At 36.8% G+C, this 16,503-nt stretch overlaps 2 protein-coding genes across 2 annotated transcripts; one reads left to right on the top strand and one right to left on the bottom strand.

Annotated features, from left to right (window-relative positions):
* The first annotated feature begins 874 nt into the window (after positions 1-874).
* Positions 875-2,587, top strand: LOC107145968 (olfactory receptor 4D5). Its single transcript, XM_015490029.2, has one exon. It carries the CDS (start codon positions 1,207-1,209, stop codon positions 2,149-2,151), a length of 945 nt encoding a protein of 314 aa, XP_015345515.1. The 5' UTR covers positions 875-1,206; the 3' UTR covers positions 2,152-2,587.
* Positions 2,588-7,029: 4,442 nt separating this feature from the next.
* LOC107145657 (olfactory receptor 6T1) lies at positions 7,030-15,688 on the bottom strand. The gene is given in 2 exon segments (XM_015489650.2): positions 7,030-8,297; positions 15,397-15,688. A coding segment is annotated over 1 exon segment (996 nt). The 5' UTR covers positions 8,285-8,297; positions 15,397-15,688; the 3' UTR covers positions 7,030-7,288.
* Between the last annotated feature and the right edge of the window lie 815 nt (positions 15,689-16,503).

The raw sequence follows: 16,503 nt of genomic DNA, 5'->3' as shown, positions 1-16,503 counted from the left end.
AAAAAAGCAACTCTTAGTCATGTTAATTTCAGCTCAAGTATGGAATTAAGTATGGAGGCAGTCTAAATGTCCATTAGTGGATAAATAGATAAGGAAAATGTGGTGTGTGGGTGTAACAGAATATTATGCATATATATATAATCAAATATTCAGCTTTAAAAAAGAAGAAAATTTTGCCATTTGTGACAACATAGAGGAAACTGGAGGATATTACACTAAGTGAAATAAGCCAGATGCAGAAAGATAAGTTTTGCATAAGTTATCTTCTATGTTGAATCTAAAAATGTTGTAGTCATAGGAACAGATAAGAGTGCTTACCAGGGGCTGGAGAGGAGCATATGGGTAGATGCTGATCGAGAGGTACAGTTTCAGAAATGTAAATACATAAATTATAGAGAGCTAATTCAATCACATGAATAGGGTTAACAATATTATATTGTACAGTTAAAATTTGCTGGAAGGGCAGATATGACGTGCTCTAACCATAAACATAAAAAATGATAAGGGCTTGAGATGATGAATGTATTAGTTGGTTTGATCATGATCAATGCTTCACAGTGTATGCCTATTGCAAATTTTACTCCTGAAATGTAAGCAATTATTCATTGTCAATTATACCTTAATAAAGTCGATAAATGAATTTATTGGAGAGATTGAAACAATTAAAAAATAATATATATAGAATTCATGGTTTACTTTTATTTAAAACATGACATTTGAGTAAGTCAATACATAAATTTATAGAAGTTTAGATTGTTCTCACATAGATCTTAGACATATCTTGTAAGGTTAATTTCTGAGTATTCTTAGAGCATGTAGCACTATCTTGGGATGGTGAGTTTTAAATTTCAATGAATATTTAAAGCTTCCTCTTCTTGCTTCCCATATAAGTAAGAAAGTATTCTTTGGGTTATGTTTCTAAAACTACATTGGTACTCAAACATTTTGGAGGAGCTTAATATTTTAGTTCCCTCTATTTTTAGATTTTACCAGGAACTTAGAGTTTCCCTGGGCTTTTCTAGAGTCACAAGAAAGGAGTCTTTCTCTTTCACATGCATGGTGTCCAATAGCACAACTCACAACATTCTTCCTATGGAATGAAACAGTTGATAATTGCTAAGATGGGCTGGAGAATATTATTTCAGGGAAGGTTGCAGATACCTGGATGAATATGTCCATTTTCTTCAATAGGTTCACACCACGAAGATGAATCCATCAAATCATTCCCAGGTGACGGCATTTGTTCTACTGGGGCTTTCTCAGGTATGGGAGCTTAGGTTCTTCTTCTTCATTTTCTTCGCAGCTGTGTATTTTATGACTGTCACTGGAAATCTCCTCATTGTGGCCATAGTGACCTCTGATCCACGCCTGCACACAACCATGTATTTTCTCTTAGGCAATCTTTCTTTCTTGGACTTTTGCTACTCCTCTATCACAGCACCCAGGATGCTGGTCGACTTGCTCTCAGAAAACCTCACCATTTCCTTCTCTGCCTGCCTGACTCAGCTTTTCTTCTTCCACTTCATCGGAGGCATCAAGATCTTCCTGCTGACTGTCATGGCATATGACCGCTATGTGGCCATTTCCCAGCCCCTGCGCTACACGCTCATTATGAACCAGACGGTGTGTGGGCTCTTCATGGCAGCCTCCTGGGTGGGGGGCTTCATCCACTCCATTGTACAGGTTGCACTGACTATCCAGCTGCCCTTCTGTGGGCCTGACAAGCTGGACAACTTTTATTGTGATGTGCCTCAGCTGATCAAATTGGCCTGCACTGACACCTTTGTTTTAGAGCTTCTGATGGTGTCGAACAATGGTTTGGTCACCCTAATGTGTTTTTTGGTGCTGCTGGGATCCTACACAGCATTGCTAGTGATGCTCCGAAGCCACTCTCGGGAGGATCGCAGCAAGGCTCTGTCTACCTGTGCCTCTCACATTGCTGTGGTGACCTTGATCTTTGTGCCTTGCATCTATATCTATGCAAGGCCTTTTCGGACATTCCCCATGGACAAAGCAGTCTCTGTGCTGTACACAATGGTCACTCCTATGTTGAACCCTGCCATTTATACCCTGAGAAACAAAGAAGTGATTATGGCCATGAAGAAACTGTGGAAGAGGCAGAAGAATTTTATTGGTCCCCCACAGCATTGACCCCCAAGGTTAGCAGAGACAGGTTTGGAGAATCTGAGAAATGCTTCGCTGTACTAACTTGCTTGAGAAAACCCATACAGTAGATAAAGCTCCTTCCCTATTGCTTGTCCATTGTTTAGAATCACAATTTCTGGAGACATAACTTTTAACCAATCTAGAACATGGGATGCTGTCTAAAAAAGTCTCAAGTTCCAAACAGAAGTACCATATGGTTCAGAGAGCACCTTCCAAGATGAGCATGTTGGCCTTGCCAAGAAATTTCCGGCTGCAGTATGCATGGAGGTGGTAAACCTGGGGTCTTTCTTGATACCACTTCTTGGACACAAAACATATTTGAAGAGCTCAAAACACTTGTCATCTTCCTGGAGACAGGATGGGATATGAAGGTTAAAATAAAAGTGGGATCCTGAGTCCTGATTTCAAGAGACTGACTAAATGTCTGTCAATGAAGAAGAAGAAAATTATTCAAATTAATTTTTTCCTCAAAGTTTCTCAAAGTCATTGTTGCTATCATCATTGCAGTTATTATCATAGTCTTCCTCCTCCTCATCTAAACAGCATTTGCTAAGAGCTTACTATGTCAGGAATTACATCAAGTGATTTATATTTATTATTTATTTTAACTCTAACATTTTTATGAGGTAGGTATCATCCTCATTTTAAAAGATGAGTCAATTGTGGGTTAGAGACATTTAAATAACTTATTGAAGGCCACGGAGCTCATTTCTGGAACCCAATATACGTATGTCTACATAACTTTGAAGCCCAAATTCTAGATAATATCTAATCTTCTTCATGCTCCTAAAAGTCAGTATCTCTTTGTGAATTTTTGTTGATTAGACTCACATCATGGGTAAGAATTGGAATTTTAAATTGGACTAGGTCAAATGTGGTTGTGAGAGTCAGGCAGATTGGAAATTGGAATATGGGCAGATAATTCATGGAGAACTGGACACATGAAGAATGTGGAATTGGAGAAGGAGATGTAGAGAATTAAGGTGTAATTTTCTTGAGGGGACAAACATCCAGAAGATTTGTATGGGTGAGTAGTTTTTTCTGTACCCTTGCTCAAAACACTTATTCTTAAATTCAGTTACCTTTTAAGCTTTGCAGAATCACAGATTACTGCTTTGGCAGTATTTCATCCTCTGGTTCTTAAATAGACAGAGGTCTCTACTTTAGCTTAACAAGTGATAGAAAAATGATTATAGACTTCTTTCATCATCTCTATATCCTTTTCTAATATCTTATTCTCTCCTTGATTCAGATTGCTATATATGCTATGACAAAGTTTGTCAATCAAGTCTCACCTGAATTGTGAGGTTTGTACCCATTTATCCCCATATTCATACATAAGAATCTTTGTAAAAATAAAACAAGCAAGGTTTTGCTTATTTAACTTTTTGACTGATTATAATCAATCAGTGATACCCTTCATGGATGTGGGATAGGAAGAACATGACATTCAAGTTAATAAATCTGTCATCTTTGCATGATGTCATTGTTCTTCACTTATGTTTTAATAAGTCACTATAAGCAAAGTTGCTTCCCACAATACAGCCAGCTGAAAAGAAATGTTTAGATACAAGGACTAGAGCATGGGTCAGTGTCCAAATAGAAAAGGCCTAGGATTAGAGAAAAGGGAGTTGGGATATTAAAGGAAAGGACATGACAGAGTAAATACTTCATCTGTTAAAGAGAGTGCACATTAGTGGAAAGGGAATTTTAGAGTTACAATACCTAAGTCAGAGTTCTCATGGCATGAACTTGTAGTAGGGCCACATATTTACTTAGATAAAATCATGTGTGCAAGTAAAATGTAGTTTCTTTATTTTTAATAACTGATATTATTTTCTTTACAAGGATTACTTGGCTGGGGAATTGAGGAAAATTAGGCACATCTAGTACACTTACTTCTGTATATAAAATCACATAGTTCTTTTAAGTAGATGATCATTTTCTTTACAAAATAAATCAGGCTTTAGGATTCTGCCATCTGCCTTCTGGCCTGAGCTGCCTTTTGGATTCACAACTAGACCTGAGAATAGTTCTGTCTCTTGTATTGGCCCTGGATGCTCACTGACAAGGCCTGAAGTTGGGTTTCTCTGTTTGGTCAGGGCCTGGTGATGCTCCAGTTCCAACAGTCTCATCTATGCTTTGCTTTGGGTTAAGACCAATGATGAGTCCCTTGACTTTCTCCATCATTTCCTGGTCACGGTTTTCATTCTATAGGGTGCAATCATCTTACCCCCTGTCACTGTGACCCCCATGATAACTCCACTGATGTGGTTCAGACTACATTTTTACTCTGCCTGCGGGCAGGTACAGTCAGTCATGTATTCTATCTGTGTCTCATAGAGACCCAGAGTGGCCCTTCCTTTTCCTCACCATCCTGTTTCTCTTAGATGACTTTAATTATACCACATATCAGCTCATTTGGTGGACAGCCTGTGGGGTGAGTTCATTCAAGATGTCTTTCTGTGGTGCAAGAGAAGGCCTCCTGACCTTGGCATTCTCCTCAGTGCCACCCCAGAGGCAGTAAAGGAGCACCAAGAAGATCTCTAATCATCCACTCCCCTATCCCTTTATTCCTTTATTTCTTTTTATCATTATCCTTTCTCTTCTTGTTTTACCATGATCTTCTTTAGGTAAAAATATATGTTCTAGTAAGTTATTCAGGCCTTGACACTTGTGTGTTAAAGTGACATTAAAAGGAAGAAGAAAATCCTGTCTTTCTTAGCCAACACACAAATTTCATGACTATTTTCTTGATATAAATTGCAAGTCTCAAAAATTATTGATGTCTTCTTTGGTCCTGTTCTCTCTTTATGTACCTTATGGTAAAATTTTTGGAATATAAATCTTAATGGATACCTGATTTAAAGAGGCAATTTAAATGCTTTGATTTATTATGCCCAAAGTATTTTCCTTTTGGACTACCAAATAGTTCTTATAGACTATACAATCAATGTGTCTGAATAGAATAGGAGAAAAGCACAGAGATTATTAGAAATTGAACAAAATGACTTTTCTTCAGTGTTAGTGCCTGTTTGAACTAAAAGTTTATTTAACTTCTTTCAGTTTGCAATGAAACTTAGGATGCTGAAAAATATAAATAGAGTTATAATCATTGAAATGATAAGATTTTTTTAAAAAAATATATATTTCTTATTGAACCAACCAAAACCATTACAGAAATGATAGGATTTTAAAGCTGCTTGACACAGAGTAGTTTGTTTATCCTTTCTTTATTCTGAAAATGAAATCTGATTTTCCAAGATTACTTGATTTAATTTGTACACCAAAAATGGCAGATCAATGTCCAAAAGGCTGTTACCTTCCTATTATTGTTCCTATAAAAATAATTACCTAGAGTCCTCCTAAAATAGATCAATATGGATCAGGTGGCCCAATGGGCACTGATAATGATTGGAATTTAAGACTGTAGATGAATCTGGAACAGGCTATTTGTTCATGTCCTTGGCACATGCAACTTAAAAGCTAACTATGTTCAGAGTGTTATAGTTCTTCAATTAACTTGCTTTAGGTGTGGTGAAATTTATAGTTTTTCCTTCAGTATACAATAAAATATACTAACTTAGCCTCAGTTTCTCATACTTAATATGTATAGTGTCAGAGTCTATATCTTTCTCTCTCTCTCCCTATCCATATATATTTTTATATATTATCTATCTATCTGTCTACCTACCTATCTACCTACCTATCTTCTATTCATCCATCCATATTACCACTAATATAATACTAATGATGGCACTTATTATCAGAATCTAAAAGTGAAGTGTGTTTGAACAGACCTAGATATAATCTGCACTCTTTTAAAAATCATATAGAATTACAGATTTCCAGAGCCAAACATAATTTCTCTTATCTAACTTAGGGTTCCATAAATGAGTTTAAGTGTTCCATAAACAACTTGAAATCCTTTGCTAAGTTTTAGGTCTCTATATAATATTTTGGGGAGGAAAGAGGTTATAAATTTCATGAAATTCTCAAAACAGATATGTGAGGGGCTGGAGTTGTGGCTCAGTGGTAGAGCGTTTGCCTAGCAGGTGCGAGGTGCTGGGTTCCATCCTTAGCACCACATAAAAATAAATAAAATAAAGATATTAAAAAAGATATGTGATCCCCCCAAATATTAAAAGTTATGTTATTCAGTTCCTTTATTTTACACATGAGGAAGACAAGGAAAAACAAGAAAGAAAATTGTATTCTTAAGTATAATGCTAGTGTTGTGCTTGTTACTATGATCTATTAGTGAAGTGTGTTTTAAGAGACCTAGATATAATCTATAATTCTTTCAGATCATACAAAATCATAGATTACTAGAGCCCAAAACAATTTCTCTTATCTAATTTAGGGTTCTGGAGACGCACAGGGCCAGCAAATGGCTGTACCATTCTTACTCATTGGAGCTTCTTAATATTAACAGAGCTGCGTTGACTAGATCTGCTCACCTTTCCATCCCTGTGTTTTTCTTCAGTTTGCCTCATATGTGATCATACTGTACTTTGAGTTTCCTAAATATACTTGAGGCCCTCTGAGTCTTTGTACCTACAGCTTGTGCTGCAGGAAACACTGGTGGCTCCTTTCTTCATCTGGCTTATTTCTACCAAAATTAAAGAACCACTTATCACTGCAGCCAGAACTGGCTTTCTCAAATCAGAGGTTCTGGTGGTCTTGTTTGTAGCCCCTGTTCTAGGAGAAGGAGTCCTTACCAGGCCTCTTACCTCTAAACTCTAAGTTGCAATTTCCATGTTTAGCCTACCCTGGTTGAAAGTGTGATTTGTGGGACTGAAGCAGTGATGGGGCCCTTCAGCATACACGTGGAAAAGGATCTGCCTCTCTGCATTGAGGCCACACACTGCTGAATGCTCTCAAATTCAAATATTCCACCTCAGAAGGAATGTGTCCTAATCAGAATTCTAAAATTTTGGCCAATTGGGTTTGGCTTCTCTTTGGGGGTGTGGAGACATTAGAAGAACTACAGGCAGAATGATGAGAGTTAACTCTGATATTTCTTATTGCATATTCATTCAGACTAGCTGAGAAAGTTGTAGGGCATTGCCTGAGTCTTTTTAAAAAATTCTAGCACATTAAAAATATTTCCAATATATATTTAATTTCCCAATTTAATAGGGATATTTCCTTTTACTTGTGACCCACATAGTTTCCTGGAAACAGTGGACCAGTGCCACCTCAGGGCATCTCTCAGCACCTGCTTCACCTTGTCATTGCGGAGGCTGAAGATAAATGGGTTCAGGAGAGGTGTGATGATACAATTCAGGACAGAGACACCTTTGTTGAACAGCATGGACTGAGCCTCTGACAAACGGATGTAGAGAAAGATGGAACTGCCATAGAAGATAACCACCACCGTAAGGTGTGAGGCACAGGTGGAGAATGCTTTTCTTTTCTCGGCAGCTGTGGGGGCCCTGAGGACAGTGGCAAGGATAAAGGCTTAGGAAACCGAGGTCAAGGTCAGAGAGCCCAGTAACAACAATGAAGAGAGCAGGAAAGCCATCAGCTCCAGCAGGGAGGTGTCCCCACAAGAGAGCCTCAGCAAGGGCCAACTGTCACAGAAAAAGTGGTCAATCCTGTTGGGGCCACAGAAAGGGAGGCTGACCTTGAGGATGGTGGGGCAAAGTACCCAGAGGAACCCAGCTAACCAGGAAGCCAGCACCAACTGGGAACAGACATAACCACTCATCAGAGTCTCATAGTGGAGAGGTCGGCAGATTGCCAAGTAGCGATCCAGAGACATGACTGCTAATAGGAAGAAGTCGGTAGTGCCTAGGAGGAAGTAGAGATAGGACTGGATCATGCAGCTGGCAAATGAGATGGTGTGATCCCCTGTGAGGATGATGTCAAGCATCTTGGGAACCACAACAGACACCAGCAGCAGCTCCAGGAAGGAGAGGTTCCTCAGGAAGAAGTACATCTGTGTGTGCAGGCGGTGGTCCATCCAGCTGAGCACTATGATTAGCAGGTTGCCTGTGACTGTTACAGTGTATGTCACCATCAACCCCAGAAACAAAAGCATCTGCAGGATGTGGTTACTGGGAAAGCCCAGTAGGACAAATCCTGTTACCTGAGTCCAGTTTCCAGAGCTCATCTCCAGTCACCTGCTAGAGAAATGAAACACAACTTTATAAAATGGTCTATAGCTATCAATCATCATTTTATCAATCAATAAAATTATACAGAATACTTAATTTTGTCTTATATTCTGGTAATGTATTGATTCATATTTCTGTCTAAGTGGTTTACAAAAACAAACCAATTATGATAGCAGGCAGTTAGTAATAAATCACATGGATGGTATTGAACACCAGTTTTGTATTTGGAAATTTATGTGCAGTATCCCCTCTTAGCTACCCTTAACATTAGGTTTTATTATTCTCAAGTAAGAAAAGGATGACTAAGGAAGTTTAAGTGACTCTTCAATGAGCAAAAAGGGAGCAGCAGTAAAGGCAGTTTCCTAGGCAGCCTCTGGGACTCTAACACACTTGCTATTTCCATTGTTTGACTTAAGCAGAGAACCACATTCCTAGATAGTATGTCCTTGGAGGAATCTGCTGGAATAGAGGGATCAGGGAAGAAGTTGCAGAGGAAATGTACCATGAGAAAAGTTTTGCTTATACCAAGAACTGTTTCAGTATTTATGGCATTAATATGTCTTGGCATAACATAAAATAACATTTAAAAAATTTGGGCTTTGCTGTCCTTGGAGATTTTATCTTCATTAATCAACTGGGAAACCATATAGATTTGGACAGTACAAAGCTCTAATTCCATTAATAAGTGTTATTTTTCTCCACTCCCAGACTTTTGTAGGTTATAAGAAATCTCTCCTTCTGGTGTAAAATGTACTAATCTCAAATGCAACTCTTCTAACATTCATGCAGCATAAAACAGAGAGAAAGCAGGAATGTTACCAAAAAAGATAGGATGTATCAACTTGCCTCCTCAACTTTCTGCCTTACTTTGGAGATAAATTTATTTTGTCCTTGGAGTTTTGGGCGTCTTGTGAAATTTATCTACATGTTTTGAAGGATTGGGTTTCACAAGACATCTTGGTTCCAAGATCCTTTTCTTACATCTTGCACTAAATACTCAGAATTGTATAATTCTTGCCTATCAATTAGGGAAAATGTTGTCAAATATTCTAGGAGAAAAAAAAATGAAAGTCATCATCAATTACTATTTGACAAGGAATGAAGTATTGAGAGTTGTGACAAAGTTTAATCCAGTATCATCTATTAGTACATAATACTAATGTTAAAGATGAGAACCGGGGCTGGGGATGTGGCTCAAGCGGTAGCGCGCTTGCCTGGCATGCGTGCAGCCCAGGTTCGATCCTCAGCACCACATACAAACAAAGATGTTGTGTCCGCCGATAACTAAAAAATAAATATTAAAATTCTCTCTCTCTCTCTCTCTCTCTCTCTTTCTCTCCCTCTCTCTTAAAAAAAAAGATGAGAACCACACATTTTCTCATTGTGCCTAAAATCACTTTAACAGAGAATATTGACTGAGGTCAGGAATCCTTCTTCGATGATGAAGAGAGAGGACTCAGGGCAAGTTCTCTCAGTATCAGTTTTGGCAGAAATAAGTCCTGGGACTTAAGTAGCTAGCTAATAATAAAACTTCATTTTGCTGGAGTCTGTATGTCTAAAATCAAAGAAATACCTTAATGACACTCCAAGAAGTTTGCTTGAGCTGTATTGTAGGGTAACAGTGCTACTGTGGCTATTTCCAAAGTATGGGATAAATATTATTAAAAGTAACTTATAAAGTCTAGCTGCCAGTATCATTTTCTGGTTATTATAAGATATATACACTAGAGTCTGAAATCCAGCATTCCTTTAAGAGTTTAACCCGAATAATCACAAGTTCCCAAAGACCTTCCTCAATTGACTAGCTGTATCTCATATAAATCTAGATAATAGCAATATCATCCCTGTACATACATGTTTAAATTTTGTCATTTTGAACCTCAAAATAATCTTTTTGATCAGGTTACTTAATAAGTAGGACAATTTACCAAACGTCCCACAATTATATGCTGTTTGTATTCTTGTTGGAAATGCATTCTTGTTTACATGCATTTTGCGTTAAAAATACTTCTTGACAAAATGAGGATCAGTGAAGGGAGTTAGAACTATGAGGGACTCACACACATTTTTATTCAATCAACATGACTTACACAATTAGGTAGCTACTATTATTGTCTACAACTGAACAAGATGGAATATAGCAGTTTTAAGTAAAACACACACACACACGAAACAAACTCAGGTAGAACCAAGTTTCTGACTCTGGTTTCTGACTACAGCACAAACTTACAATCATAGTATGTATAACTATGAACCTTGAACCCACTGGGGAGCAGGTTGTGGATACTGATTTGTATATTGCATTCTTTCTTGGTTAAATCACTTAGCAACTACACAAGCAGGCATTATTATTTTCTCCATTCTACAGACAAGGAGAAAGTACTCACATTAGTAAGTAGTGGAATTATTGATTATAATTTTATTCTGATTTCAGCGCCTGCACTTTTAACCTAAAACTATTGTCTTATATGAGAGTTATCTTACGTGAGTAATACAACTAACTGTGCAGTTGCCTCAGAGCAACAATAAAACAAATTTAATATCAAATTCTATTTGTTACCTTACTTCATTTGTCAGTTGATGATAGGAGTTTTTCACAGAGTAATTAATTGAGTAGTTTGAAGATTTGATCTTGAAAAAGAGAAAACATTTTCCAGATTTTCTTCCAGAGCAATGACAGGTAGAGATTATGACCTAATATGCCTTCTCCACTCTCAGGAGATGGATACCTTACCCTCATTAGATCATAGAAACTTGTTTGTCCTTGTCCTCTATGTTCTGTCACAGGCTACATAAATTATATTACATAGAAAGGGACATCATTCTGTCTGGATACAAAGATGAAGTATCAACCATGATTTATTTATAATCACCAATTCTTTATAGATCTGGAATCACAGAAGTACCTGCCTATTTTAATAATCTCCAGTAAGTATTCCCTCATGGAATTTTGCTTCTTACCCTAAGTCTGATGGATTATTAAAACCCTTCTAGAAGGTGGAGCTCTCCCGGCAGGGCTCACCCTAAACTTGTGCTTATCAGACCCTTTTTTGATCCCTTCATCCTCGGAGACCACTTACATTTGGACCTCTCTCTCTGGCTGAGTGATGTGTGCTAACCTTGTAATCTCTGAGTTAGTGTCCTTCTCATGTTAAAGCCGTCCTGTGCTATTTGTAAGACCATTACTTGGTTTCGCTTTCCTCTCTTTAGATATACTCCTAGTGTCTTGAAGTTTGTATAAAATTAGCATCTTATTAATCAAGTGTTATTGATTTTTTTTCCTGAGAGTGTGGAAAACCTGCATCAGAATTGCCCAGTTTGTTTCTTAGAAATGCTGATTTCTTACTTCTACCCATAAATATACAATCATTCTCTAGGGTTAAGATCCAGGAATATAGATTTTTAACAATTTCTTTGGGTTCTTATTATCTTAAAGTTTGAAGAATACTGTTTTAGAAAGGAAGAAAAATATAGAACAGGTTTGCGTATGATTAGGGTAAAGGAATGAGTTAAACGGAAGATGAAGATACAGAAGAGCTCAGCTATGTGAAGCCTTGTTTTCTAAACTAAAAATATTGTCAACTTTCTCATGTGGTGATACAACTGACTTTAAAATGCCCTAGAGCAGCAATAAATCTAGGCCTTTGAATTCTCATTACAATTACAGATGGCTGTCTTGCACTCCAATATCCCCGTGGGTTTGCAGAGATTACTCTTTTTAGGGGCTAGCTAAATATCCCTATAAAGGTAAGACATAACACCTGCTGTGTGCCAGGTTCTACTAGGTATTGAAGATACAAAGTTGAATAGTGTAGGAGCCCATAGTGTAATAAGTATTAGATCTATGCAAATGATAAATTTTTCATCAGAACTCAATAAAGGCCATAATAAGAGTAAAACCAAAGTCTTATGGGGGCAGAGTAAAGAAATGTACACAGTTTGTTTGGGGACAGCATGAAATACTTCATAGTATTTCATAAAGAGATTGGTGACATTTAATTGGGCACTTAAGGATGAATATTTTCACATGAAGAAGGGAAGTGAAGGCTGGGTATGAGAGCACATGCCTGTAGCCAGTGACTCAGGAGGTTGGAAGCAAGATGATCGTAAATTTTAGGCCATCCTGGGCAACTTAGACTCTTTCTCAAAACAAAAACAAAAAGGGCTGGAGATACAGCTCAGTGGTAGAAGAGCACCCACAGGTTTTACCCCAGAACAAAACAAAACAAAACAAAAAACCAAGTGAGCCTTTTAGTTTTAAAGTAGCAAATCACAAAACTGTTTTTTTTTTTTTTAGTTTTTCAATAGGGAAATGAGATTATGAAGATTATAAAATTACTGTTTAAAATATATGTATGTCATAGTTATTACATAAGTACATTCTGCTTAAAGGTAGCAAGAACAAAGCATACAGTTTGGACAATATGTATGCTTAATTTAATTAAATTCAGTGGGCTTACAGACTCAGAGCATAAACAGAGTTGACGCTGGAGACAACAGAAATTTAAACTTTACCTTTGGATCTTTCCAATTGCTCCCAGTAGTGCTACAACCCTTATATGATATTCTTTATTTTAAGTAATTGTAAAATAACATGATTAATATAATTTAAAAAAATATAAATATTTTACAGGTATTTACATATAAACACTTCAAGTGTGTGTGTATATATATATGTGTGTGTGTGTGTGTGTATATATGTGTGTGTGTGTGTGTGTGTGTATACACACACTGTTTTGGGATGGGGATGTTTGTCTTGTGCTCTCTCAATTATAATAGATCACCAGTTATTCCTCTGCATGTAAAACTTGATCTTCACATGAAATTAGTGAATACTTTAAAGTTTTCTGAAAGCTGGAAGCTTGGTGCTTCGGCCCCTAATGAAATAGAAAGTTGTAGGCTAATTTTCTGGGTACTTAAAAGATGAAAATAAGGTCTCTGCAAAACGTCCTCCTGTACTTGGTGTGCTCAAGTGTTGATCTATGTAGAAACCAACAACTAAAGAGACGGAGAGGTCACATCCATATCTCCTATCAGTAAATAAAAATTTTATAGCTGTGCACAATTATTTTTCAGTAGCTGAAATCCATATGGCTTAAAGAACATAATAAAGAGAACACCTCAATCCCAATGATTAAAGTTCTAATTCAGGATTAAGACTAAGTTTTAGGCATACAAATTTATTTGAGATGAGAGTTTGATTAGTTGGCTCCTCTACCTATTCCAATGCTGCATTTCATAGGCTCCTTTCCTGGATCTGCTTGAAGAATGTGCACTCAAACTACACAAATCCTGTTATGATCAGTGGAGCACACATAGAAGGGTTCTTGCACCAAGGGGTCCTTTTGCTTCAAGTAATACCAAGTAAAACTCCTTAATGGTGTTGAAAGAGAAGTGACTACAACTTTGCATAGTTATTTTTTCCACATCCAATTAAAATTGACTTAAAGTTGCTTTGAAGATAAATCTCAAAAGGAAACAATTTGGACAAAGCTTACTAAAAATAGCAAAGTAATTAGTCCTTCAAGGATTTAGAGGATGAGATGTTGGAGATTTGAGATTTGTTATAGAGTGACAACTACACTTTTTCAAACAAAAGGCTGAGCTATTTCTTGGGTAATAAGAATAGAAGAAAATTTGTTATTGAATTCAAACTTTGGAAAATTCTCTTAATTTAAAAAAATATTTATTTTTAAGTTGTAGTTGGACACAATACCTTTATTTTATTTATTTATTTTTATGTGGTGCTGAGGATGGAACCCAGGGCCTCGTATGTACTAGGCGAGTGCTCTACTACTGAGACACAACCCTGGCCGAATTCTCTTAAATTTGTGAGTGACTTAATGAGGCCTTGGTTATCTTGACCATGTAATGAAATAATAAAAATTAAGTGTATAAGTTTTAGTCAGTTTTTCTTTTGCTGACTAAAAAAAATTTAGAGCAGAAAGAGTTTATTTTGGGGTTCATGGATTCAGAGTTCTCAGTCCATAGGCAGTTGGCTCCATTCCTTGGGGCTTGAGGTAAAGCAGAACATACTGGCAGAAGAGTGTGGCAGAGGAAAGTGGCTCAGGACATCACAGCAGGAATCAGAGAGAGATATAGAGATAGAGATTCTAGGATTTCGAGAGAGAGAGAGAGAGAGAGAATATTCACTCAACACATACAAAATATATACCCAAAGGCATGCACCCAATGACCCATTTCTTTCAGCCACACCCTATCTGCCTATAGTTACCATCCAGTTAATCCCTATAAAGGGATTGATGTACTGATTAGGTTAACTCTCATAACCCAATTATTTTACTTCTAACTTTGTTGCATTGTATCACACATAAACTTTTGGGGGACATTTAATATCAAAACCATAATAATATATATGTGATCAGCTCTAATGACAAAACTCACCGTATTTAGGCCTTGAAAATTTGGTCATATATTAGTTATCATATACTTTCATCAACTTGGATAAGTTACTTAAATTTTCTGAACTTCAATTTTCTCATCTATAAAATGGGTTTCATAGGACTTTTAAGAGAATGCATTGTGTACATTTTGCACCCAGGTGATTAAGACAAATTTGAAAACGCATATGATGATCATTACCAAGTAGAACAAATAAAATTCTTTTCTCATTTACATCAATTATATAAACTCAAAGTATCTACTTTTCCAGTTCTCTGTCTACTCTACACTCCCCCAACAAATGCTGAACTTAAAGCTCATTAAAATCACACTGAACTGTTATGAACCTATATCATTCTCTTTTTTTATCCATTTCATTAAGATATTATTATCTTTTTTTAAAAAATCAAGATTTTATTTGTTTCACGATGGCACAAGTTACACTTCATTCACATAAATATACTCATATTTTTCTTGAAATATGCAGCCTTTGGGTATCTTCTCCCTACCATAGGCAGACTATTACATTCTTCTTCCTTCTTTCTCTCTAAGGGGAAACACAATCCTGAAGTTGGTATGTATTTGTCCCATCTGTTTTTATAATTTTTCTGAATTTGTATATACCTAGTATATACTTTTGTTTGGTTTTAAGTTTATATAAATAACATATCCTTTTGTTATGGGGCAGAGCGCTCAGAAAACCTACCAGGTCCAGTCCGTTTTGTCCGAATCGGAGAGTTTTTATTTAGCCAGCCGGCTGGAGACTGCTCCCCACAGTACCCATAACTGTCTCTGCAAGGAACAGCCTTGAGCCTGAGCATTTCAGGGTCTTTAAAGACAAAAACTGCAAAAACCACATCCAGGTTGATGTAGCTGCAAGCAGGCAGGGGTACAGAAGCTGAATTGGGCAGTCAGTGAAACAATGCAAGGGGCACATTGGTATTTCCCTTGGGACTTTCCAGGTTGGCATAGCAGCAAGCAAGCAGAAGGGAAGTGGGTCAAAATGACCTTAGTTGAGTACAAGTTAGAGAATGGTTACTAACATCTAGACAATCAATCTCTGTCAAGGTACATTGCCCAAGAAAAATGGGAACCGAAAAGAGAACAATTTTACATTGTATAAGAATTGCCATTTTGTGTTGCTAAACATGCTATGCTAAGCAACTATTGATAGCTACAGAGGTGGAGTGTTTCCATGGGAGAAGCATTTCTTATATGACATGGAGTCTCAGGGTAAAATGGAATCTGCTTGGTCATTGCCCATATAACCTGGCCCATAACATTTTTGCTATTTACTTGCCCTTCTGATGTTGTTTTGATGATCTATACTGACACATATAGATCTGTTCATTCACTTGACTGTTATGTAATACATCACAGTAACAACTTATATACATATATTTATTTGTTCTGCTATTGACACGAATTTGACCCCACACCTTTCTAGGTACGGTTCTCCTGAAATATTTTGCACACTCTGGAGCATGAAGTAGATTTCTAATAGTATTAGTTTAATAGATATTCAATAAAATATAAGGTGAATATTTAAAAGGTTGAAGTTAAGAAATGTAAAGTCATGTCAAATTGGGTACTTTTATTTGTATGTTTTTATCCTCTTTATGCTAATTGTAGGGGTTCATATAATAAAAGGGTATATATTTCATTATAAAAAAAGATAAAGAATAATTTTACATTGATCAGAATTATCTGGAGAAAAATTTCCAAACATTCTAGGATTTCTTTATCTAGCCTCCATAAGTAAGAGGATGATGAATTTAATAAAAGCTAAACACTGTTAATATGGGAAAAGGGA

The sequence above is a fragment of the Marmota marmota genome, unplaced genomic scaffold, assembly GCF_001458135.2.
Source record: "Marmota marmota marmota unplaced genomic scaffold, marMar, whole genome shotgun sequence".
Lineage (NCBI taxonomy): Eukaryota > Metazoa > Chordata > Mammalia > Rodentia > Sciuridae > Marmota > Marmota marmota.
Note: the sequence above shows the minus strand (reverse complement) of the source record. Positions and strands in the feature narration are given on the sequence as shown.

What these genes read in the sequence shown, in the direction of transcription:
- LOC107145968 (XM_015490029.2), top strand. Translation starts at nt 1,207, where the DNA reads ATGAATCCATCAAATCATTCCCAGGTGACGGCATTTGTTCTACTGGGG.